Below are 27,334 nucleotides of genomic sequence, written 5' to 3'. Positions count from 1 at the left end.
TTTCCAAGTGTTTGGATTGGCCTTGGGGGCTCTCCAGGGCCTGGCTGCCTGCCATCTCCCCCAGCCTTCCTCCCCCTCTCTCAGTAATAACAGGCACCTCCCTGCGGCCGCGTTGGTCTTGCCATTGTTCACGTAGGTCTGCAGCTTCGCACACTCCGTTCCCTCTGCCTGGGGACGCCCCCTCCTCCTCCCTCCTTCCTTGGCTCGAGACTTGTTCCTGAGTGGCCATTCCCTTTTGGTTCTTCTAAATGTGCATATTGTTTGTCAGCGTGGTTCCCTGACTTGGCACTTAGGTTGAAAAATGTTGTTGCCCCATCTCCCTAACTGGGTTGTCCTCCCTTAAAAGCAACAAGAGTATCTTCTACTTCTTGCTGTCTTCAGAAAGGTAGATTTATTCCCCAGACGTATCCTATGAGTTGGCATCTAGTAGCTACTGGGTTCAGTGTTGGTAAGGCCTTTTCGGGGGAGAGGCGGAAAAACCAGAATTACACCAAAGATGTGGCCACTTAGCCGCATACGTGTTACAGTTGGCTTCTGTTTGTTGGGGTGTGTTTAAGACAAATCAGGGCTTGCTTTTCCCATTCTCTGAATATTGGTGATGCTTGCTCGCTGGGCCAGTCCCAAAGATGGCTCCATTTTTGTTAAAAAGAAAACTTTATTTGGGAAGCTTAGTATACTCTCCTCTGCTTCTATTTGTTTTTCTGATATTAAACAAGTGCAGTTGGGTTTGAGAGGGTGTTGTGGGTTTTTTTTTCCCTTGCCACCTCTAACTAGTCCAGATGGTTATGCAATTTACAGACTCAAATGCGTCCAGATCATGAAAATCCAGAGGCCTCCGTGTTTGGGTAGAGTCCATATGTTTAGGCATTGTTGTTCCTTGTGTGGGTCCACAGAACTTGTTGAGAAATCTAATACTGGAACTTGCATTCCCTACTTGGTCCGATTTAGGATGCTCCTGTCCCTTCTTCTGCTCATGAGGGTTGAGAGATGGGCTGATGGTCACCTCATGGGAGGTTCCATTTTCTTATAAGTGAGGACAGTAAGAAGAGTTTGGAAATAATTGAGCCGAGCTTTTATTGCTCTAAACAAAACAGCTTGTGCTACATCAGCATTTCAATGAGATCATCATCAGATGTACGGAAAGGTTTATTAAAAAAAAGAAATTTTCATATTCATCTAAAATGAACGAGGCTAGTCGTTTTCAAATATCAGTGTGTCCTAGAATTCCTGAGAAGCTGGTTAAACATACAGATTTGTAGGGTCCTGCCACCTAGAGATTCTGATACAGTAAACTTTGGGGAATCGAGTAATCTGCATTTTTTAGCAGGCATCTGGTTAATCTGGTTAATTGGTGGTCCCTGGCGCTACACTTTGAGAAACTCTGACCTAGCTGATAAAGCGAACATTTTTTATTTTTATTTATTTATTTACTTACTTTTTTTTTTTAAAAGATTTTTTATTGCTTTTTTAACAGAGAGAGAGACAAAGCGAGAGAGGGAACACAAGCAGGGGGAGTGGGAGAGGGAGAAGCAGGCTTCTCTCTGAGCAGGGAGCCAGGGAGCCTGATGTGGTGCTCGATCCCAGGACCCTGGGGTCATGACCTGAGCCACAGGCAGATGCTTAATGACTGAGCCACACAGGCGCCCTAAAGCAAACATTTTTTAAAAACAGTATTTTAAATTAGAAAAAAAAATTAACTGTCGTATTTATTACTAAATATTTAATACTCAGATTCTTGCCCCTTTGATGTTAGATTATTGGCTTTCTGTTCTTTGGTTTCTCTACCTGCAGGCCAAAATCAGTGTGGTTTGCTGCGGTGTATTTTCTTTTCTTTTCTTTTCTTTTTTTTTAAAAGATTTTATTTATTTATTCATGAGAGACAGAGAGAGAGAGAGAGAGAAGCAGAGGGAGAAGCAGGCTCCCAAGGAGCAGGGAGCCCGATGCGGGACTCGATCCCAGGACCCTGGGATCATGACCTGAGCCGAAGGCAGACGCTTAACCATCTGAGCCACCCAGGCACCCCTCGCTGCGGTGTATTTTCAACCACCAAGGCACACCCCCCTTCACACTCCAACCCCACCCACCCAGGCCTCTCTATCTTTTCTATAAAAGGGTTGGTGCATTTTCTAGGATAAAGCATTTTTTTTTCAAGCTAAGTATCTCTAATGTTTAAAATATTAATTTTATTAGAATATAGAACTCTTTCTTATTTCCCCTTCTTTCCATAGGTGTGGTTTGTGCAGGGACTTGTGGGGACAGATGCTTGGTTTCTCCTTTTGGCTTGAATTTCAGGTGCTAAACCGGGCCTGAGCAGTTCTGCGTACCAGCCTTTCCCATCTAGAAATTAATTTATCTGTTCGTTCATTCAGTACAGATTTGTTGAACACCTACTATTTATCAAGCTCTCTGCTTGGCACTGGGACATCAGCATAAACAGTGCAACACATGCTTATCATTAAATTTACATTCTAGTTGGAGAAAGACAATAAATATGTTACGTGGAAAAGTGTTGTGGGAAAAATCAGGATGGGGAAGAGGAATAGAAAATGGTGAAGGAGAGGAGGGCTGCAAAGACATTTTATAGCATCGTCAGGAGGTGACATTTAAGAAAAGACTCTAAGGGGAAATGAGTGAGCCATGAGGTTCCCATGAGTGTCCCATGAGGACACTGACGGGGATGATGGTTCAGGGAGAGGAACCCATCTGGCACAAAGGCCCTGAGGTCGGAATGTGTCTGGGGTCCTGGAGGAACAACAGGGAAGCCAACAGGGTTAGGGTAGGATAAGCAAGGGGGAGAGCATTGGCCAAGGGTCAGAGAAGAAACGGTGGGGGGGGGTGGCTATTGTGAAGTCCTGGCTTCTTCCCTGAGGGAATAGGAAGCCATTGGAAAGTTCTATGCAGAGGAGAGATAGGATCTGACTTAGGTTTTCAAGGGATCTCTTTGGCTCTGCGTGTTGAAGCCAGCAGGACTGGCTAGGAGGTGACCACGGTGACCCAGGAGGGGATGGGTGGCTTGGGCCAGGGTGACAAAGTGGTCAGCTGTGGGGGCATAACTGGAAGGATGAGCCAACGGAATCTTTGATGATTTGATGGGGGCAGGGAGAAAGAGTGGATGATTTGTGGCCTGAGTCACCGGAATGAGTCATCTCCCCATCAAAGGAGATGGGGAAGGCTGCGGGTGGAGCGGGTTTGGGGAGAAGATAAGGAATTCAGCTTCGTGCATATGATCGAGCTGCCTATTGACATCCAAATGCGAATGCTGTAGGCAGTTGGATAGATGAGTCTGGCACTCGGGAGATAATTATCTAGGAGTTTTTAGCATATGGAAAGGCAAATGATATTTTTGAAAGTTTATTTTCTTAAAAAAAACAATGCTTTATATTTGAACCTGTTAATATATGTATATGTACACATATATACAGAGAGAGGATATATGTATACTTTCTCTGTATATAACTATATACATAATTAGCAGAATTATGTGTGTTTGCGCGCTGTCTGTATATCTTCTCCCGCTGATTATACGTCCTGGTCCATTGTTTGCAGTTTTTTGTTTCCAAGCTACTGTCACACCCATAACCTTTGGTATAGGCTGTCTTTACTCCAGATGCACCCCTGATAATCACCAGCATTTATTGTCATCTGCCATATTGGGCTTGTGTTCACTCTTTGGGGCGCTCTATCTTGAAACAGATGACTGCTGGTGGAAATGGTTAAAACTTGATTATCTTGGGTAAGTCCTTTTCCAGGGGGGTAGTTAGCCGAGCCTTTGAGAGTGTGTGAACTTTGTGAGTGAGAGGGACTCTGCCTTCTCATCATGCGACCGTGCTTGGCACGCTGGGGCCATGATGGCACAGTTCATTTGTGTAAGCAACTTGACAGATGTCCTTACTGAGGCATCAAATTGGATGGTGTCTGCTAACAAATCTAATGGGGAAAAAAGAAAAAAGAATTCGAAGGATTATCTTTTTTTCGGGATTAAATTTGTGCCATTTAGCTCTTTGATACCCTGTAGTTAATGCTGCTTTATTAGAAGCCCATACAGTTCTTCACATGGGTGTCAAAATAATTTCAGTGAAAATGATGTTGTGTGGACTCATCAGGCTGAAGTATTCGTCTTGTGATTACAGATGGGTTTTTGTCTGGGCTGCTCTACTTTCTTCCAAGCCTTTTGCGGGACAAGCTAGAATTAACAATCTCCATTAATTTACTTTGGCACTTCACACGGTGAAACAGGCCATGAACATGATGGTCTCTAATAAATTTTTCTAGAAATCCTGCAATGCTCCTTTTTAATTGATGTCCTTCATAAATTGTATTTGCCGAAGCTGTAATTATTCATCAAGCAGCAAAAGCAAATCTACCTCCAAGTACAATGAAGATGTTCTTTTGTGAAATTATTAAGATACAGAAGTTCGACATGCAGAGTAATTTAGTTCTGCTTTATAATTATATCTTTGGGGATTATATCTTTGGGGATCACATCTATTAGAGCCTATCAAAGTGGAAAGGACCGATCATCCCCAGTGTACTTCATAAATGCCCCTGCCTCTCAGTTGACCATTCCCCCAATATATAATAAGCTCTTAGAAACAGTTGGAATTGGCCTATTTCTTTCATAATGTTTTTATATGCTCTTTGCAATAGGTAACTCCCTGTTTGAAATCCGAAATAATTTTGTTTTGACTCCTGAAATCACATTATAAAACCTTATATTGGTTGAGTTAGGGATCTTCCAAGGAATATGCACGGAGAGCTACCATCTAGAAAGTTTGGAAATAAGCCAATTAAATGATGACCCAGAACGTGTGATTTTTAGAAAATCTTATTCAGGTGATTTTGCAAAATGGGTAAACTTTACCATGGTACAAAATGGGGATATTAGCTTTAGTAAGGATTCAGGGAAAATAAAGGAGTATTGTCAATAAAGGCTTTGGAACAAGGTTTCCCAGAGTGTTCCCACAGACTGTTGTGGGGGAAACCAAAAGCAAGGTCCCATGGCAAATTTGGGGGGAGGGAGGAGATTTACTATCTCCCACTTAAAGAAAAATATAAGCTCCATCCAGATAGGAACTCTGTCATCTTTCTCACCATTTTGTGGCCAGTGCCTTACACACAGGAGGCGCATAAGTAAATGTTTGCTGAATGAATGAGCTGCAGGACTTCTCAGAACATTTAACTTGGTGTAGCAGGCACTGTGGTTCATCAAAGAGGGGCAGTGGTCTGCAGCCTTTCTCAAACTTATGAGCCTTGGAACTCTTTCCTTGAGGAGCATTCTCCTAGACTGAGGTACCTGGAAACACCTCCTGGGAAATTCTAGCCCTGAGTAAGACCGAGAAAAATGGAGTTTTAACCTTGAATTGATCACTGAGTGAAATGTTCAAGGTTTTGTGGCTACTGGAACGTAAGTGATACATATTGTGAAGCAAGTGGGATCCCATACACCCATGTTTACATCTCTGATTTTGGGCATTGACCCCTAGAAGCCTCAGTCTGTTTATCTATAAAATAGGGGTAATGATTTTTTTTTTTTTTTCTAACTTGTTCTGGGGAAAATAAATTACATGTAGTCACACTTGGAACGTTAAATGAAGTCATGTATGTAGAGGGCTTGTCAGGGTAATTATTAGTATTACTATCATTATCATTCTCAATATCATCATAAAAAAGTAAGTGATGGGGCGCCTGGGTGGCTCAGTTGGTTAAGCAACTGCCTTCGGCTCAGGTCATGATCCTGGAGTGCCTGGATCGAGTCCCGCATCGGGCTCCCTGCTCAGCAGGGAGTCTGCTTCTCCCTCTGACCCTCCCCCCATCTCATGTGCTTTCTCTCTCATTCTCTCTCTCTCTCTCTCAAATAAATAAATAAAATCTTTAAAAAAAAAAAAAAAAGTAAGTGATAAAATTGCTCCGGTCAAGATGTGTGATTATGAGACGCTGAAGTTAAATGTGATCGATCTTTCTAACCGCCCCCCGCCCCCGACAACAAACAATGTAGGGCTTATAATATGCCGGTCATTGTTGTTGGTTTTGGGGGAGACAGTGGTGAACGCAGTGAAGCCCCTTTCCCTCATGGACCTAGGGATTTTTTTGTAATATCTTGTGTTTACTGATGTCACTGTCTCTTAGAACATAAAGTAAATTTAATTGTACACAATTCAGTTAAAGTTAATTGTTCTAAGGTCATTATATTAGAGATGGGCCCCAAAGGATCACTTTTTCCTCTCAGAATCAGATCTGTTCGTACACACAATGAGTAAAGGAGGATTCATAGGTCACATTTTAAAATAAAACAAATTAAATTAAGCTAGTGTTACCAGGTAAGGTAAATCAAATGGAAAGTGGCATCCCTTTCACCCTGATCAGTTTAACCACACTGTAGGGTGGCCAAATTTAGCAAGTAAAAATACACAATAGCCCGTTATAGTGGAATCACAGATAAATAGAGAATACTTTTTTATTATTATAAGTATATCCCAAATAGTGCATGGGACATACTTACGCTTTAAGTTCTTTATTTGAAAGCCAAATTTAACTGGATATCCTATATCTTACCCAGCTACCCTACCACGCTAACCCAGGGGCCCAGCCACCTGTGCAAGAGAAAGACCGTTCCCCGTGTAAGTCAGTATTTGCGGCCATCTTTGTAGGGGAGATATTTTTACCCCAAACTGAACAGAAAACTTTGCTCCTATTTGAAATGATTTATAACTGTTCCCGCCTGATCGCCAAGTGTTTCCAAATTAAAAGCCATTAATTAAGGCCTTATATAGATACAAAAGATATGCAAGGAGTGCTTTGTAATTCCAGCTCAGTACTTCAGGTGAGAGCTTTTCAAATTACGTGGACCACTGGAGCCACCTGCTTGACTAAACGCAGCGCGGCGGGCGCGTGGCTCATCAGCGCACCGTGGTGCCAGTGTTGTTACTGATTTTTCTCATTTCTCCAGGGCAAATACTAATTAATGGATACAATTCACAGCTGATTAGCTGTAGTTTCTTCAGTAATTACATTCGCATACTAACTGTTCAGAAGAGGATTTCTAACCCAGTTCTTATTTCACTCTAAGCTTAATTTGTTTTTTGAATTGTTTAGGCCCTTAGTTTAATAGCCATTTTATTTTTCTTTGTTGTTTTAGGTGCTATTAGATAATAAGTGAGTTTAATCTTAAAAAAAATACTCTCTGATAATGAGCTGCTTTCCTTAAATGGATTTCTAATTCCCCAACAAAAACCTACATTTAAATAACGTTAAAGCTGGGATGCAGATTGCCAGGATGGGTGTCTGGAATGCACATCGTGACCCAGGTTCTCAGAAATACCCAGAAAGGCCATTCGGAAGGGGGGCCTGAGATTTTATCGTAGGATCATTAATTCATGGAAAATTCCAAGACAGAAACCTATGCTTTTTCTTGCATATAATTAACAGTGTAGAAAAATGGGGAAAATATGTCTGTGTCTGGAGGCAGGGTGGGGGGGGCAGCAGTGAATGTGCGTGAGCACCTGCTCACATACATTACCTTTCTTAATTTTAAAATCATTTTTAAACCACTTTATTGAGATATGATGGACATGAAACAAACTGCCTATTTCATGTAGACACCTTGGTGAGTCTGGAGATAAGTATACGTGGGTGAAAGCATCCCCCCATGTTTTTGATATCACATGCCTTCAGAGAAACTAGATAAAGGTCTTTGTTGAGTGCTAACAAATACATCTTTCAGAAATCCTCATAAAGATGTTTATCCAAATGAATCTGAGGGCTCATTGTGTGAGTATGTATTTAGGGGTCGTTTTCCAGGGTGGGATTTTGCTTCTGTAGACCAGAGCAGCCCTCTGGAGCCATTGGAGCCTTTCCTGTAAATCCTGCTTAGTTCTTGGATCCCTGACATGATAAGGTGTAGCATGTCAATCCCTCTTCTGTGCACGAATCTTACAGGTTGAGAGTCAGGGGCTGAGAGGCCCCTGGAAATAAGTGTTGGGTTTGCTGAGAGGAGGATTATGCGGGTCTTCCATGTCTATGTGTCTGTATTTATTGTCTACATTTATCTGTCTGTGTATCTGGACACCTCTGTCTCTTTCTCTCTCCCCTTGGGAAAGTTATGCCTTTTACTTTAAATAATTAACTAGCTCTATTTATATTAGAGAATGGATATATACACTTCACCCTTTGGAGACCAAACCTGTGTGTTATTTGATGCACTGAAGGAAGGAAATAATACACATTATAAAAAAGAAGGGCATTCTTTCACCATTTAAAGATGATGAAAATAATATAGCTCCAAGTAATTATGCTCACAGAGCCTTTCCATATTGCCAGACTGATAACGAAATGTTTAAAGCAACAAAACGTGCCTACTTATACCATCTGAACCTGAAAATACATTTCTGGCAAAATCCAAGTTTTACATTTTGATAACAGGTCTCTCTCAGTAAAGAGCTTATGTCTGAAATGCTGATACAGTCTTGTTTGTGATGGTATGAATGGGCTATTGTGTTAGGGAATTAAATAAAAATTGCTGTGTTCATAGGATCCCGCTTATTTTTTAAACCTCTTTGCACATAATGTTACATTGAGAGATTAAATATCACTGTTTTCAACAGCTCTGATGGACATAGATACCGTTTTCAACTCTGTTTGGAGATTTAAAAAAATACTCTTTAGTCTCATTATTTATTTATATTCACGCCACACCCCATTCACGAGAAAATAGAATTTGAGTCCCGAGAATTGAATTCCATTCCCTTTATTTCACATTTTAACCTCCTCACACTTGTGACATCTGTTCCTGAAAAGTACGCTATGAAATCCCAACCTGCTCTAAAAATGTGTCAAGGTGATTTTCTTGGGAACTTTGCCTTCCACCCTCTGACAAATGCCAGTTCAGCAAACCACACCCACTCGTGACCAGTTGGCCCAAATGTTTGTACATCGTCTCCCTTCGCCGCCAGTCTTGATGAGAAACACCACCATTTGCTAGAATTTTCAAGTTAGCTTAACTCTGTGCTCTGTTTTCTGAGAAAAGCGGCCGACAGCGTGTAGCCCAGAGCCTCTGTCACAGTTCCCATTCGGTCTGAGGAAAACCGCTCTTTTATCTCATGACACCAGCATTCTTGCCAAATCCCATTGGAGTATTAAGTAAACCCCCAGGATTCTTTATTTTTCTGCATATTAACGTAAAACAATCTGTTTTCTTTCAGTTTGGGAGTAACAATAATTACATGAACATGGCTGAGGCAAACAATGCTTTCTTTGCAGCCAGTGAGGTAGGTGGTGTCTGTCTTCATATGTCTGTTCATGTTTTGTGTGTCATTTAGATCATTTAAAAGGCTTGAAGGGAAAAGCAAAGTATCGAATTTATCTCTCTTACGTGGTGCAAGGTAACGACTCCAGAGGAGAAATGAGAAAAACCTTTTGGAAAAGAAAATGACCTGACAAGTCTGTCACTTGTCCAGAGGCTGTTACGCACCTTAGTAATTCACACACATCTCTTGATGAAAAGAAATACGCATGCAAATGAAAGTAAATACGGAAGAAAGTACATGAAATCTATCTACCCGAATTGGTATCTGGGCAAATCAGGTGGTGATTTTGAAAACTAAGGATGGAAGTGACTTTCAGTAGAAAATATTTCAACTTCACCTAGCACTGGGGATAATTGCGTTAAGATGCCATGGTTGGGGAAATGATGTGGCAGAAAAGTATTATAGTTTCTTGGGTCTTCAGGGGGGAGTGAGGTGAAGTGAGTGTTTTGTTCTCTTGTTAGATTTCCCCACAGCCTGTTACGGTGCCTGGCGCATAGTAGGTGTTCAATGAATATAGATAGAATGAATGAATGAGAGGATATGCTCCAAGACTTGGCCATCGAGGGGGAAAACTGGGTGGCTGACTCTAGAGGCAGCACCGCGCAGGCTCTGGGTCTGTCTAGAACATACCAGAACAAATGGAACAAACGTCTTCTTGTTGCTGTCTTTACTGCATTCCCTACTTACTGACCTACGGCTGTTGTCTGGGCTCACTGGCCCACCCTCCAGAAAAAGCTCAATCTTGATGAGATAAAAAAAAACAGTTTCCTAAAAAAAAAAAAAAGGGCAAACGGTGAGATTTCAGATTTTAAAACAAGAACACACAGGTGCCAGTGGCCCAAATGGGACATTTCCTCCTGGGGTTCCTGTAATAAAAAGTCCTCATTTTCCAAATACATTCAGATATAGGAAACTGAACTAGTTTGACCCCAGAGGATGAAAATCATAATGGCTTTGTAAATGATCTTGGTATAGGGAAGCAAGTGGGTATGAAAGAAATTAACTTGGAGAAATTGTTAGAAAAAATGGGGAATCAGGAATTAAGGGTATTCATAGATTAATCATTTTTTACGGTGACCATCCTCTCTCTCCCACCAAGAATTCGGCCCAGATAAGGGATATTGTCCGGGACTGGCGGCTGTGTTGTTTGTGATAATGAACACAGACCCCATCTGTAAGGACAACATGATGTTTCATTCTGTAGGATTTTTTCCCTACGTTTGAATCAAACATTGATGAAAGCTCTACCCCCAGCAGCTGTTCAGAGACAATTTAATTCCAGCTGTGATAATTCACCGTGTCAGACATTGGCTGTTATATGTTGATACAACAGTTCTCCAGATTTGCATTTTTATCAAAAGGAACAAATGTTTTGAACATTTCAGTACAGATGGTATTTAACCATGTACATACTATTTTAACATGTTCAAGGTAAACACTTGAAGAGTCAGTGTCTGTAAAAAGGAATCGTGATAGACTTGCGATGATGAACCTGGTAGTGGTCGTGCGGCAGAGTTGCAAAAGTCAGTGTCCTTTTTTTGTTGGTGGTGGGGCCAAAAGTGGTTATTGTTATCAAATCAGACATAGACAGGGTTTGTGCTTGCTCTTTTCTCTAAGGAATGCTTAACTGTGTAGTTCGTATATTGCCTCTTTTTAAAAGTGGTTTAAGATTTTAACATTTTCTTGGTTATGTATTATAATGTCGTTTTATTATATTGTTTTGCTAGGTTATGCTATAGTAATGGACTCGATTCTTCCTTAAAATTAATTAGTTTTTTTTTTAATTACACCACAGGGATGTATTATACATAAGACGTCTCTCTGTTCTTTAGCAAAAATAAAAACGAAAGCCTCCTTAATTTTGACCGCCTAGCATAAGACATGCTTTATGTTAGAGTTTAAGAGCTAATCTGATGCAATGATTTTGCCGTACGTCTTTTCTTGAACAAAAAATAATGCCCAAGTGAATGTTAATGCACCGCATTATAGCATGTGCCTAATTTCCCAATCATTGCATTAAAAGTAAATTTATTTGGTTTTTTTTAACATTTTAATGAGTGCAAACTAATTCAGAAAGACTTTAGGTTTGAATGCTGTAAAGTCGAAATTGTGCCTGAAACCAATTCCCTTCACATAGATATTGCCCTGTAGATAACACCATGGGGACTCGGATACTCTGAGTTTGAAATTCACACATTTGCTTTATGTTTTCTGTCTGTGTCATGATTACCCTGACCATTTTTAAAGTACTTTAAATATTTATTGAAATAATATTTCAAGTGTTAATTACAGTGGTAATGAAAACAGCCAAATGCCACATATCAAGAATGAGTGTTTATCCGTATTGTTAATGTGATATGTTAGATTTCATTAAGCAGTAATGGGGTAGCAAATGAGTCACAAATTACAGTTGCATCTGTTACTAGACCACATTAGTGCCAAAGTAACGGCAAATGCAGCTATAGGGTTATGTTCATTAGCCAACCACGTTTGTGGCCAATCCATCCCTTTGTGTTTGAGAACTCGGGGTACCACAGGCAGACAATAACATCTTTTGGGGGGTCAGGATTAGAATAAATATGTCAAAGAAGCTCATACTTCATTCTAGCTTTCAAATATGTTCTTATGCTCTCATGTTTTGCATATGTTGACTCTTCCAGGAGCCTCAAGATATTCACTTGTCCCACCATAGCTTCCCATAGCTTGTGACCTCTTTATTTCTGGGAAGATACAATTACCAGTTGACAGTGTCTATATGCAAGGAATGGTTTTGTTTTGTTTTTGTTTTTTTTTCCTTGAGTTCATTTCTGTTTTCTCACAAGTGGTTATTAAGTTATAGCATCATTAATAGTTTGAAGAATGATGGTTTGTAGTTCTTAATTAGTTCTCTTCACTGATTGTAGCAGATTCAAATTATCTTGCACCAGTTAATTCTTCAAAAAAAAAAAAAGCTACTAATAATGGACGATACTTTTGATCCTCTGAGCTAAGAACAAAAACTATCTGACCCCTTCATCCTACCAAAACTCGTATCCTATACCTAGCCCCCCTACCCTGACCCCACAAAATCCAAGTTCTATTTTAAGAAAGGTGGTTAGCTTAGTAGAACATGGCAGCCCTGATTTGCATCCAAAGGCCCTATTTCAAAACGCCATCTTTAAGAATCTACGTAGCAGTGAAGAAAGTAGTGCATCTGTTTACTTAGGTCTCGAGAAATAACACTTGTCTAAAGTGAGCAACATCAGTGGAGTTAGTACATCTCTATTGGCATATCTCTATGCTCATTCTATAAATAGTCTTTTTTTGTTTTGTTTTAAGTGGGCTCTACCTAGAGTGGAGCCTGATGTGGGCCTTGAACTCAAGATCCTGAGATCAAGACCTGAGCTGAGATCAAGAGCAGGATGATTAACTAACTGACTGAGCCACCCAGGCGCCCCTAGAGATAGTCTTTCAAAGTTGAAGACTGCCAGAAGTGTCCTGATAAATACATACTAAAATCATCATAAAAGAAAATAACTCTCCTTATAGTTTAAATAAAAGCACCAGGACCTTCTAATATATGTTCTGATAATCCTTATATGAAATTGTGTATTACAAACCGTAACAATTTCCATAGAAGCATTCACTGCACTTGGGAACGTACCAATAAGGAAATTCAAAAAGCAAACCACAAATTTAATATTACTTGTTTTATATGTTGTGGCAGAAAGTAAATATGTGCAATGTTCACTTCTGGATTAATGTTGTGTGTGTGCACCACAAAATCGTCAGCATTTTATGAAGCATGTGGATAATGTAAGCGGTTTGAGCTGTTTCGCTAACATATCAATAAAGTGGCAATTTGTTATATAGCCAAATCTAATGTTGCTGACGCTCCAACTAACAACAAAGACAGATGTTGCTAATTAAGTACGCATTAAAAAACTGTTAATACTGATACTCCATTAAAACCATATGATAATGAGACTTAAATCTTTAATCAGAATGATCAGCAAAACTTTATATATGGAAATCTGTGTTTAAGATGTTTTCATTTGAGAAATAAATATTTGGCCTAGCTATGCAGTGTTTTCATGCAAAATCTTTCTTTTCCCCTCCAAGGAGAAATAAGATGTAGGAACAAATATGAAGATGTCTCTATTTTGTTTCCTTTTAGCAGACATTTCATACGCCAAGCCTCGGGGATGAGGAGTTTGAAATCCCCCCTATCACGCCTCCTCCAGAGTCAGACCCTGCCCTGGGCATGCCCGATGTTCTTCTACCCTTTCAAGGCCTCAGCGATCCGTTACCTTCCCAGGGAAGTGAATTCACACCCCAGTTTCCCCCTCAAAGCCTGGATCTTCCTTCCATTACAATCTCAAGAAATCTTGTGGAACAAGATGGCGTGCTTCATAGCAGTGGGTTACATATGGTAGGTGCTATATTTATTGTTTGAAAGTGTTTTCTTTTCTTTTTTTTTTTTTTTTAATCTTTCGCCCTTCTCATGGTAAAGACCTGAGGATTGTTCTTCCCAGTGCCATTTAAACACAGGGACAAGAAGGTTATGGGTTGGCTGACGATCACCTGAAGGAGGATGACCCAACAAGATCCTTCTGGCTTGAAATGATTTTCAACAAGTCTGATCCATTGGTTTGGAAGTAGCCAGTCTTCCCTTGGCTTTGGTCTAAAACGGAGATGTACTTGAGTCGAAAGTTTGCCCAGGAGAGATTTTAGAAATGGAGGCCCTTACCGGGTACCTAGGTCTTTTCCTTTTGTTGGATTATAACATAATGTTTATGATACATGATTTGCTCCTACCTCAAATGAAATATCAAACTGTGATACAGAGAAAGGGAAAAAAAGTAATAATTGCTCATAGCCAGCAGAGGAAAATATACAGTGGGTTATTGTGTGAAATATACCTAATCGTGTTATTTATTGTCATAAACATGGAATAAAGCACTCCAGAGGGCCAAAATCACTAATGCAATAATTTTGGTTCTATTTTTCTTAGTGTGCAATTATAGTCAGCAATCACCAGAGTAAATCTGCTTAAGTATTTTAAACTCTTCTGCTGGGATTGTTTTTTTTATTCCATCATAGTATATATAATACATTTGTGTCTATCTAGGTGAAGTACTAAGCAGACGTCTTAAAACAAGATTAATAGTTTATAGGGCTTTCTTTTTTTAACCCTGCTGAAATGAAACAGATGTGTTGGTATAACAAAAAACAAATCCTATTGCTTGTTTACATATTTCTCTGCACATTAGGACCATGCCAGTGATGTTTATTGGTTTCATTGTTAATTCCCCAGATAACAACAGATGATTGCAAAATATATAGTGGATTAGCAGCGCAAAGATGCAGTGTGCTCTCTGAAATATAAGATTACTTTCCCAAATAGGATTGTGGCAACATAATTTTCTTTGCTTGTGATCTTTTGTGTTTGAGCTGAACATCAGGGTTTTTAGTTTTACTTTTTTGTCAGAAAAGAATTCAGCAAACAGTCGGGAAATGGTCATTAAGTATTCATAAACGTTCCTCGCCATCACAAATAATTGTTTCCTGTGGACTTTCTTATATTTTTGTCCCTTTGACACTGGAATGAGGGGTTCTGTCCTCTGTTCCTCTACAGTCAGGCTTGCAGTTGCTGTGCCTGGAAATCATAAAAATAAAAAGGGTGTTTAGTCACCAGGGGAGTTTACCGGGGTTCAGCATTATTCATAGATGCTCAGCGAGGCTCATTTAAGTTGCAGAAATAGTTAAAAGACCATATAATGCATGCTAAAATGTGTATTTTATTAAATTGGTAAATATTTATTAATAATATAAGAATCTGCCTTTAAATTAAACATCTGATGAATTACCTTGCCTTAAAGCTATAAAACTGTTATTGCTGCTATAAAAAAGTGTAAAGGAGGCATTTTGACTATGAAATTTCATTTCATGGTCAATTGAATTTACTATATTGGAAAGAACTAAAGATGGAATCATAAAATAATTATGATATTCACATACACTTAAAGAACAATGCTTTCACGGACTGGCCTTGGGAGAGAGGACTCAATTTTTAATGCTTCTTTTGTAATGTATTGCTAATCACTAAAGCAGTTGAATTATTTCATTGATTTTTTAAAAGTAGAAGTGCTTTAGCTAAGTGCAGGCTGTTGTCATGGTATTTACATGGACCTCATCACATTTATGGGGTGCCTTTCTGAAGTTTTGCTGAACCTGAGTGATATTTATTTTGGCTTGAAACAAACTAATCTTGTTGAAAATTCTAGTGGAATTTCACCTTGAAGAAATGTCATGGGATTTTAAATCACAAATGTTGGAAAAAATAAAATGTACTTGGACAGAATTATGATGAATACAATGTGTCGTTGGCTTTGTTCTATGTACTACCTGACATGTTCACCTATAAACTTGAATTCAGAATCGCCAGAGGCATGGTTAAAAATAGGCTATGTCAAGGTTCTTCTATATCTCCCTCCGGGTACCGAGTTGGCTGGCTACATCATAATACTGCACAGCAGCTCCTCGGAGATTTCCCTTAGGAAGGTCACCAGAAAAATAATAAATAATACTTTATACATCATGCATTCGACTTCCCAGTGTGCTTTGGCTATTTCATACCATATGCAAGTAAGAAGTTTTATTATCCAAATGAATATGGTTGTCTGTTAAGGATTGCTGTGGTGAATTAAGACTATCCCAGAAGGAGAAAAGCCAGCTTGTTTATGTTGTATTGAACCAGCCTTTCTTCAGAGCTTCACTGGTTTTCCTTTAGAAAGACTGACAGTTTTGTCACATTACTGATTAGCTGCATTTTTGTTGGCAACAAGCACAACATGTTTATCTTCCTTAAATTTATGCTATTATATGTAAAGACAGAAAGCAGGAACAAAAAGGAGGGATTAAAAAGAGTCCAGTGATTAGCATTCACATTTCAAAATATGCAAATAATGCCCTCGTAGTCAAAAGCAAATTGTTGGAAAATTGAATGTCGATGCATTTGTGACTTCAAAGAACAACCTTGATTTGCGTGTGGTAGATATATGTATATTTTAAAACAGGACATGGCTGGCCAGTCAAAACCAACAGTATATTCTGGTTAAAAAATCTTTACCTCTAAGCATTATTGTCAGTACAGATGATCATCTGGAAATTATTTTAATCTCCAGAAGATTGCAATTCTAAAAATCTACAATGTGCGCTCCAAAGGGTTTGGTGTTTTATTTTTTTTTTTTTTTTAACACCTCTCTATAATCTGCCCAGCCTGCTGAGGAGCATTGACATCAGTAGTACATCAATTTCAGAAAGTGGATTATTTTTACTAGACAGCTATTGTGACATATTGGGTCAGTCATAAATGAAAGATATTCATGCAAGCATGCAATACTTGTAATGAAGTCTCACTCTGACCTTCTGTATGATTGATTCTGTAATTTAGTTTTCTGAGGCAGTGCCTGAAATGAAATGAAATCATGTTGAACAAGTTTTGAATACCCACAGTGCACCAGGAGAAGAAAAATCTGCAGCCCTAGAGGCTTGAGAGAGCAGCTGAACGATTTATCTCTGTGCTATTATAGCCTTTGCCAGCATTCAACATTTCTTTTTTTTTCTTTTCTTTTTTTTTTTTTTCTTATTTGGCTTAAGTACTTAATTCTGCAGGTAGCTGTAAATGGGAAAATAAAATGCTGTTCAGATTTAAAATGACAGGACAGGAGTATGTGCAGGGGACTGATAAAATATCTTGAATAGAACTGACCTTTCATGTAGCTGAAAGTTACTGGGGGATTCATCCTCATAATTACCATATAGATTATTTTTATTTCTTTCCTGCAATGAAACATTTCGGAGAGCAGTAGTGCTGATTGAATGAAAATTGAACTTGTTAACATTCTTTTCAGCTTAGCCTGTTGTACATAACAGAAGGTTAGCTTTGATGAATTTCAAAATTCTCTTTGATATCCAAGAAACAGTAAAATAATTGTCTCTAGTCTGATAGTTTGTATGCCCCCCAAAAGAGAATTTATAAAATACACTGATAATTCACATACTTTTTCTTCATACATTATATTTCGTGTTTAGAGGACTGACATTTTTCTGTTTGATACTGCTTTGGATTTAATTGTGATGCCGCATATTTATAGAAAATGCTAGTCTGGTAGCATCAAACATAGAGTTAGGAAATTGAAAAGGCAGGAAGTAAGTGGCGGCATACTGGAGTACGGGAGTCTCTGTACCTGTTAAGGTAAAAGAAAAGGAGAGATAAAAGTTCCTGTAGAAGATACGCATGCAGAGAAGAAAATTAAAAGCTTTTAAAGTATTCCTAAGACTCTTCAGTCACACTCTGGACAGATACCACTTTTAACCAGAGAAATGGGGCTATATCAGAATAACACATCGAAAACTACCAGGCCTATTTTCGAAGTTTCTCTCACAGTCGTTTGTTACGGCTCTGATTTCGAAGTTGAATTATTTTCGTTTTTACGAAATGACTTTCGTGCCATTTTTATACTTAAAAAAAAAAAAATCTTACATTTCGCGAAGTAGCAGACTTTCAATTAATACATTGTTTTAGCCATGTTGCTTAATGTGTTACAGATAAAACAGTTATTTCATGGGTCATTAATGTGTTTAATGTGTGGAACGTTCTATTAAAACAAGCCCTTATTATTGTTATGAACATGTTCCTTGCCATTGTCAATAGGGTCTGTAGAGCTACGTTCCACAGGACAACTGCCACGTAGCCATTGGAGGGGCCGACAATCTCATACAGATTGAATGATTACTTCAGCTAGATATTATTTTTGGTCAAGTGATGGTCAAAAAAAGTATTTTTATTCTGAGTCAACGGTAGAAAAGGCACAACTTACCTAAACAGAACACCCACTTTGAGTGGAGCGGGACCTATCTGTTTCAAGTCCAAATTATCAAACTGAAACGGTATGAACCTTTGACAGATACTTGCTGAGACCTACTAAAGTGCCATGTATTGTTCTTAACAATTAGAGAGCGGCCATCCTATGGACAAAGTGGCTTTCTTGAATACCAGCGCCTCTTCCAGGTCATCCAAAAACTCGGAGTCTGGTGACTGCTTTAAAAGATGCTTCTCATCCACAGTCACTTTTAATTTAGCAGTCACTACACCTTGACCATTGTCTGCCCCAAATACACAGGCCACAGGCACTTTTATGAGCTGCCTTTCTTTGTAGAACAAATAGCCTTGTACCATACACAGCTGAAAATCAATATTCTTTATTCTGTCTTTAAGGTTGAGTTAACTTTAGGGTCATCTATTTAAAAGGGGAGCATGTTCCAAATTTCTGCTAAACCCCAATTAGCTTGTGTGTGAAGTGTGACATGTGATCACTTGCTTGATTGGTAACACTCAAGGAAAAGTATTGCTAGAAAGTTATGCTGTGATTTATTGTATCTTGTTTTTAGCCTATATAATCTACAGTTACCTACTATATGGTCATACCGCCAACACCGTGGGTCAAGGACAGGAGAGACACCATTTTAAATCCCCCAGATTGCCGAATAAAACTGGCGTGAGGCTCAAACATTTTTTTAGATGTTTTAGCACAGTTTCTCTGTGCTCTTGCCCCACTTCCTTTCATCGTGGCACCTGTCACTCTTTGAAATGGCCTCCTTTGCCCATGCACAGCCTGTCCCCTGCTTACGCCTGTCTCATGGGCTGCTGTCAGGCTCACGCCTGGAAGTGTCTGGGCTGGAATACTAGGTGCTCAATAAATATTTTATTTGTTGCATATATGAATGAATGAAAGACTATGTATTTGCTATTAAGAGCATACCTTGACTACTGAGTAAAAATGGAAGAGAGGCCGTAAATATGGATTTCCTCTTTAAACTTTTCATTGAGGCCCAAATGAAATCAGCACGGAGCTGACTCCTTGGAAAAACAAAGGAGTTACAGGGTCTGTGGGTGAAATACCATTAAGTGTTTTATGGTAAACTCTTGGAAACTTTATTTTGCTAAGAAACTATTAATTAACTTTCGGGAAGACTGTTTTTCACAAAACGCTCATGTGTAGGTATGTTTGATTATAACCCTGAGGGTAGCTATTAAGTAAAAATTATCTATTTCAGTGCAGATATTTTGATGAAGTTAAGGTTTGCAGTATGTAGGTCTGTAATTATCCTTGGTATGCATTTGTCATAACGGTGTTTGTTTCAGGGTTTACTGGGGTTAGTAATACACTAGCTGTATGTGAGAGTTGATTGTTGCTCATCTGGAGACAAAATTTTAACGTTGCTCTGGGACGTAACTTAAATAATTGAGCATAAAATTACCGACCTGAATTTTACATTCGTAGCTCTCTGATCTTTATTAATACAAAGCAATTTGTATTACTGATAATTGTTTAATTGCTCCGTTTCTCAAGAAATATTGATTAAAAAACCACCCCAGTGCAAATGTGTTTAGTCACACGTGCAAATATATTTGGGTTATTTGCTTCTTAATTAGATGCTATCCTCTGTTATGAAAACCTAACATTGGATCGTTACAGAGAATATTTATTTGTAAATGTGCACAGAAGGTGCACATTAGATGTTTAAAAATCCTTTATGGCAAAATCAACCCAGGTGGAAGTCAGCAGCACCGTCATGAGAAAAAAATAGAGTAATCATGTGTGATATCTCAGATAAGATATCAATTTGAAAGCCTCTATCTTGCATTTGCAAAAGAAACCAAAACCCAATACTTGAGGATGTGTAATTATATACTACTAAGTGTGCGGCACAAAGATATTATACTAAATGCCAGTGAGGAGGGAAAGGGGTCCCACTCATGCACCAAGAAGATGTCATGGAGGACCGGCCCTTGCTCCAGGCCAGATGGAATGAGTGAAAACAGATTTTAATATGTAGAGGAGGTAGAGTTTTGTTGGCTGAAAAAGTAAGAGCAAACTGCCCATTTCCCACCACCACCACCACCACCACCCGCCCCCCCCCGTGCCCCCAGATTCTCACATATCTTTATATGAAGCCTGGCCAGGGTAATACCCCATTGTAATTTACACAGTGAGGACATTTTTCACCTTGCCAATTTCTTTCAATCTTGATTAAGTCCAGGAGAAAGTCTCGGTTTGGGGCTAATAAGTCTTCCACACCTCTTTTATCCTTTTTAAATAAGACAAAGCAGAGGTCTGGCTTGGAGCCTTAGGCGGGCCCCATATTTAGAAGACTACAACGGTGTTGTTTCCTTTTCTTGGTATTTATTTGGCATTCCGTTGATCCAGGTGTCCCCAGATTTTAATTTATGCTAGTGATCCAAAGTTTGCTTTTTAATATAAAATTATTCAGATTTTAACAGTTCACTCAAATAATTAATGTTCAGGAATAGCTGGATCTCAGGCAATTTAAGAAAATGAGGACCACTACCAGAAATATCCATTCCATGGTTTCCTGTTTTAAAAAAAAGACAAGAGGCTCTTTTATCGGGTGGAGAGAGAGGGGAACCTCAGCTGAGCCCTCCCCACACCAAGACCTATGCAAACCATCAAGGCTTTGTTGAGTTGTACTTAATGGGCAAATAGAAGGCAGTGCGCATCCTATTATCTTGTGAAGTCGATGGCCTGCCCATTCAGAAAGACTTGGGTACTCTTCAAAACGTATGTTAAAGTGTTAGGATATATATTTATATAATAATCAAATTGCCCACCATGGATTCAGATGGGTTGCCCAGGAGGTGCGATCAGTTAATATCTATTGGAATAAATAACCCTGCTAGGTAGATACCAAGCCTTTATACTTACCGTGACATCCGTCTACACTGTGAATAAAATGCAGACTTACTAGAATAGACTACAAGACTTATCATTTTATGGCCATTCCTTGCCTCTCCAGTTTCATAGCCAGTCCTGCTCTTCCCGGCCTGGTGACACTGGCCTCTCCTTTACTTCCTTGTGCGCCGGGCCTTTGCACATACTCTTCTCTGCCTTGGATGCTCTTCCCTCTTTTCTAGCTTAGTAGCTTCTACTCTCCCTTTACGCCTTGGCTCTAGTGGGTTGCCTCCTCAGGAAGCATTCCCTGATGACCCCACCTTGCACGGTCTGGCTCAGTCCCATTTCTCCGATCCATTGCCTCTCACTCTTCACCTGGCCTAACCTGCTCCCACCTGTACCGGTATCCTTTCCATTTCTTAGGCATGCCAAGCTGTCCCCCACCTCAGACTTTGCACATGCTGTTCCCTCTGCCTGGAACATGACTTCTTTCCCCTCCTTTCCTGGTTGGCTCCTCCTCATCCTCCACACCCAAGACGTTTTCATTATAATTGCCTAATAAAGTAGTTCTCAAACAACGGGAACTTTGCCTCCCACCCCCAGGGGACATTTGCCAATATCTAGAGACATTTTGATTGTCACAACCAGGTTGGAGAGGGGAGGATCCTGGCATCTAGTGTGTAGAGGCCAGAGATGCTGCTAAGCAGTCTACCACGCCCAAGATACTCCTCCCCCAACAAAGAATTATCCAGACCACAATGTCAATCCTGCTGAGGTTGGGAAACTCTTATCTAGTAACATCAGAGGACAGAGTGAGACCAAGAAGAGAAGAATGAGTTTTTCCCAAAGGATGAACTGCTTAGGAAATGATACAAGTGAACTCTAGATAGAAAATGTAATTGTGAAAGCTACCAGCATTCAGCTCTTATGTCGGATATAATTGTGGCAATCTGTTATGACCCACTAGTTGCTTTGCCTTTCAGTGATCATGGGTAAGTCTTTTAAGACTGAATTTTTAATAAGTGAGAGGTAATGATTTTCAAAAATGCATTAAATTTCTTAGGGCTTTATCTATGGTTATATACTTCCTTATTGTGTCGTGACTACTAGGAGAAATTGCAAGCAATTTTTGAGGAGTATATATGAATTATTCTTGCCTGTGCTTTGTCAGAGTAAATCTATTAGTCCGTTTTAAATTATGTTTAACTCGGGTAGTGTTTAAAAGAATCGTGTGCTAGTTTTCAAGGATTTGAGCATTGGTATATTGGTTTCTCTGGCCTGGCACATAGCAGGTGCTCAATAAGTAACCTTTAAACTGAGCTGACATCTTTCTTTAAATGGGAATCCTAAGATCAAAGGAAGTGTCTTTCAAAGGTTACCTTTTTTTATGGAAAAATGACTGGAACTGTTAAGAATCACCAACTTCCCCAAGGTAGATGTGAATAATTGGTGGCCGTAAAGGAACTTGAATTTCTAAAAAGACCCTTTTACCATTAATCTTCTTGTACTGTAATCCTCACGCATAGGAAGTTATTATGGGACAGCTGTGGACCATGGCAAATGCTAGCACATTATAAGGCATCAGTGATGTGGTTCAGGAGTTACTTGAAAAGACTTTAGAGGCTCTTGGTGTATTGTCCCGTGGTAGAAAAGAAAGATGGGGCCAGCATGTTTGCCAATGTGAAGGCTATGTGGATGGCTCTAAGTTTTGGTAACGCCTGGGCCCCACTACCAGTACGCTTCATGAGTGGTGTTCCCCCTGTCTCCACAGCAGAAAATCCCCATTATTTCTCTCTCTCTCTCTCTTTTTTAAATAAAATGTTATGAGCACTCTCAATTTATGAAATAAATGAATACAGAGTGCTTTCATTGAAGGGTAGGGTGGGCGGGTGATGGTGGTAGAGAGCCCGGGGCCCCATTCATCTCTCTCTGTCGACACATGCCTCCACTGTTGGGCCATGGCTCCCTCGAACACAGTTTTCCCATCAAGCTAGCTCCATGACATTGCAGGTAGAAGCTAGAAAGAGCTGATGAAGCCAAGAAAACTTATTTCTTGGCCTTCTGTTTGACCATGAGATCCATCTGGAATGCTATAGATGTGGGATAAGTCAATCAAGTATCTGTACATGCTAATTTTCATAGGCATTGGAGCAATGGAACTTCTGTGTTAATGAGAAAGTTGCATCAATCAGATCATCATATTTCATGGTCATGCCAGTCAGCTAATTTATTCTTTCACAATCCAAATTAAAATACTTAATTCAAATGGACTCTGGAAGTTGCTTGTAAATACTTAAAACATCTAGATTTAAATGAGTCTGAAAGGACTTTTAAAATGCATTCTGAAGAACATATATGGAGTGCAGAATGAAGAATAAGATAGCTTAAGGAGCGTCTGGCTGGCTCAGTCAGTAAAGCATGTGACTCTTGATCTCGGGGTTGTGAGTTCAAGCCCCACGTTGGGCATGGAGCCTATTTAAAAAATAATAATAGGGGCACCTGGGTGGCTCAGTCATTAAGCGTCTGCCTTCAGCTCAGGTCCTGATCCCAGGGTCCTGGGATCGAGCCCTGCATCGGGCTCCCCGCTCCGCGGGAAGCCTGCTTCTCCCTCTCCCACTCCCCCTGCTTGTGTTCCCTCTCTCGCTGTGTCTCTCTCTGTCAAATAAATAAATAAAAATCTTTAAAAAAAAAAAAAATAATAATAATAAAACTTAGAAAAAGTAAAAAGAAGAAGATAGCTTAATTGCCAGTAGTTGGAGGGTGGCAGTGATCTAAGCAAGCAATGGTGGAACTTCAAAAGAACATGGAAGAGTAAGGACGCCTGGGTGGCTCAGTCGGTTAAGCGTCTGTCTTCGGCTCAGGTCGTGATCCCAGGGTCCTGGGATCGAGTCCCACATTGGGCTCCCTGCTTGGTGGAGAACCTGCTTCTCCCTCTGCCTGCCACTCCTCCTGCTTGTATGCGCTCCCTCTCTCTGACAAAAAAAAAAAAAAAAAAAAAAAAAATCTCAAAAAAAAAAAAAGAACATGGAAGAGTAGACAGTTGAAATTTTTGAGGAGAAAAGGCTGAGTGGTAGAATGCTGATCAAAAAAAAAAAAAAATAGGAGAAACCAATAATGTAAAATCCACTTTTGTGATTCAAGTCAGCACAGGGACACCTGCCAATAGAATGTGATATTTTAGGAACAGTGGAAGAGGGTATCGATACTGTCAGTGAGACAGGGAAGAGTGGGATTGTTCTGGTACATGTGACACGTTTCTCCAGGGATGACACAGCAATTTAAGAACTCAAATTATTAATGAATGGGAAGTTTATATATTTAAGATGAAACCCTAACAATTAGCTATATTGTTTTAATGACTCATTGATCTTTTTGGCTTTTCCTGACTAGAGTATGTTAGTTTTTTATTCATTTTGTGTTTTTTTAAATGGAAACGTTTAAGATGCTCTCCTCTTTACCCTTCCAGTTCTACCCCTTATAATGTAACCATTGTTAAAAGTTTAGATACTCCTTTAAAAAAAAAAAAAGGTGGGGAGCTATCCTCTGTAATTATTTTACAACTTGTTTTTTCAATTACGATATTTTGGATATCAGTGTAGGTCACTGGTTCTCAGATGGGAGAATTTTGCCCCTCAAGGGATAATGTCCGGAGATATTTTTGATGGTCATGACTGGTGGGGAGCGAGATGTTGTTACTGGCATCTAATAGAGGCCAGGGTTGCTATAAACATCCTGCAAGGCAAAGGGCAGCCCCACGACAAAGAATTATCTGGTTCAAAATGTCAATAGAGCCAAGATTGGAAACCCTGTTCTAAGTCAATACACATAAATCTGATTCATTATTTTAAAAAGCCTCATAATACTTTTGGTACCATACATCATAATTTATTCAACTAGTTTCCTATTGATAGCTACAGCTTCTTCTTTAGTGGTGTTTATATATTTAATATTAAGAAACCAAACGCTCCAATTTAGATATTTACAGCTCATTTGTTGCTTATTTAAAGAGCAAAAATAAGTCTTATCAGAAAGACTCAAAAGAAGAACACTTAAAAATTTGTAGGCTTGTGTATAAAATTAGATTCTGGGTCACTGTGAGTCAAGAGAATTTGGTTTGAATAAAAATTCACAGACTCACACTAAATGACAAGTCTTGAAGTAAGTTGTTTCAAAGCATGTCTTCATTTCTTTGATTCTTTGGAATTAAAAAAAGAGGCAGCAACAACTCTAAAGCCTTTTATATGACTGCCAAGAACAGAAGGCTACTTTTGAAGGGACTGTGGTAATTTTCAGAGAAGCTAACTCTGATGATCTCTACCTCCTCCTTATACATATTTTTTAAAAATCCATTAGTCCATTAAATCATGGCGGGTTGAAGGAAAGAAAACAAGGCAGGTTTAAGAAGAAGAAAGTGATATCCAATCCTAAAGACATTGAATGACTTCCAGATGCCACCGATAATGTAATTCAGAATTGGAATGACCCTCTGGTTAACCACAGAGGGTTTTATAGAAAGGGTGCCCTGAAGCAAACAGATGTTGGCTCTGTGCTTCCCTAAGCCTATCCTCTCTACATGTCAGATGCACTCCCGGAAGGATAAAAGAAAGACTGGATTTGCCTCCCCTCACAGAGCTGGGTCAAGGGGAATGGAACCAGAATGTGTGTGTAAGAAGGATGGAGGACTGGATCGAATGGTGAGCCAGAAAGGCCTGAACCTCTGCTTCAACCCTTTCCTGTCCGTTTCCTCAATAAGAAGCAAGAGTTGGAAGTTTTCTTTCTCTGCCAATAGTCTTTTATTATTTTCTTTAAAAGTCATCCAGTGACAGTTCTCGAGCAAAATAGACTAGGCTTTGTGCTTTTGACCTTTCAGCTTTGGGGCATGAGTCCTTAGAGCTAATGAATAGGGACCATCATCCTGGAGTAGGGCAGACCTATCTAAGGAGTAAGTGCTAAGGTTTTCAGCTTGTTGATATTTGGGAAAACTAAGAATCCCACCCCCCCCCCTTGTTATCTGTTGCCGTTTTAGGACCAGAGCCACACGCAAGTGCCCCAGTACCGTCAGGATCACTCCTTGATCATGAGGTCCATCGTCCACATGACTGATGCTGCTCGCTCTGGGATCATGCCTCCCACTCAGCTCACCACCATCAACCAGTCTCAGCTCAGCGCCCAGTTGGGGTTGAATTTGGGAGGCGCCAGTATGCCACACACGTCTCCTTCACCTCCAGCAAGCAAATCGGCAACTCCTTCCCCTTCCAGTTCCATCAATGAAGAGGATGGTGATGAATCCAACAGAGTAAGTTGACTGCTTTAGTTATGGCACCCACCTGAGAATTTGGAATCACCCCATGCTGTGTCTTTGAATTACACTCATGGTATTACCTTCTTTTGGGATTTGGCTAGCCTTTAAATTCATGACAGTTTAACTTTTTTCTTCACTCTTCTACTTACTCATTTTCTGTGAAAAGCGTATTCCGCTAGAAATTGGGAGATCTGGCTTCTCCTACTGGTTATAAGGCATTGAACATGTCACCTAACTCTTGTAGGCATGGTTTTCTCATTCTGCAGAAGGGAGGACTTACCCTAGATTGCTCAGGAATTCTGAAGTGCTCTGCTTCTAAGTTAATGTTCATGTGGATAAGTTTCATCCAGTTAGTTGGCTGAGCTGCTGTCATATTTGACAGACTTGCGCCTTCTCTGATGTTTATCACTTAGTAAGTTCTAATCATTCCCTATCCCTTCTTTTGTCATGGGGAGTGATAATTCAAATACACATGGTTTGAAATAAAAACTTAGTTTCAGGGAGGACTTTTCTGAATGCTTAGAAAGGTATTCTGTTTCAATAAAGTAACTTATGCTTAGTACACTTACTCGTTCCTTATTCATCATATTTTGTACACCTACTCTGTGCTTGGCCTTTTACTTGGTTCTGGTGATATAAAGATTTATAAGAGAATTGCTACCCCCTGGGACTCCCCACTGGGGGTGAAAAGCAATGTTTAAAACTAGCTCCAGATGTGATTAGAGGTATAATTGATATATCTGGTGTGCTAAGATCGTAATCGATTCTGCTTGGGAGAGTGATTTGAGGAAGACTTTATTGAGAAGGTGATATTTGAATTAGGTCTAAGAGGATACATAAAAGTTTGTGAGGCAGAAGAGAGAGGCCAGCATTCTGGTCGAGGGAGCAATGGAAGTACACGTCAATTTATGAGTATCATGAACAGTTTGATATGGGGAGGAAAGAAATAGGAATTGAAGAAAACAGTAGCTGAAATGTGGTAGCCTTTCTTC

The 27,334-nt window shown here is 39.7% G+C and overlaps 1 protein-coding gene across 1 annotated transcript in view; it reads left to right on the top strand.

Moving 5' to 3' along the window:
- TOX3 (TOX high mobility group box family member 3) overlaps window positions 1-27,334 on the top strand; it is a 103,269-nt gene that overhangs the window by 64,814 nt on the left and 11,121 nt on the right. The window contains exons 2-4 of the mRNA XM_028095551.2: window positions 9,198-9,263; window positions 13,459-13,713; window positions 26,067-26,336. Coding sequence (XP_027951352.1) covers window positions 9,198-9,263; window positions 13,459-13,713; window positions 26,067-26,336 — 591 coding nt within the window. The remainder of the gene's footprint in view (window positions 1-9,197; window positions 9,264-13,458; window positions 13,714-26,066; window positions 26,337-27,334) is intronic.

Source organism: Eumetopias jubatus, unplaced genomic scaffold, assembly GCF_037043125.1.
Source record: "Eumetopias jubatus isolate StellerSeaLion01/CBP00866 unplaced genomic scaffold, mEumJub1_p1.0 scaffold_10, whole genome shotgun sequence".
Classification (NCBI taxonomy): domain Eukaryota; kingdom Metazoa; phylum Chordata; class Mammalia; order Carnivora; family Otariidae; genus Eumetopias; species Eumetopias jubatus.
The sequence above is the reverse complement of the archived record's forward strand: the minus strand, read 5'-3'. Positions and strand labels throughout refer to the sequence as shown.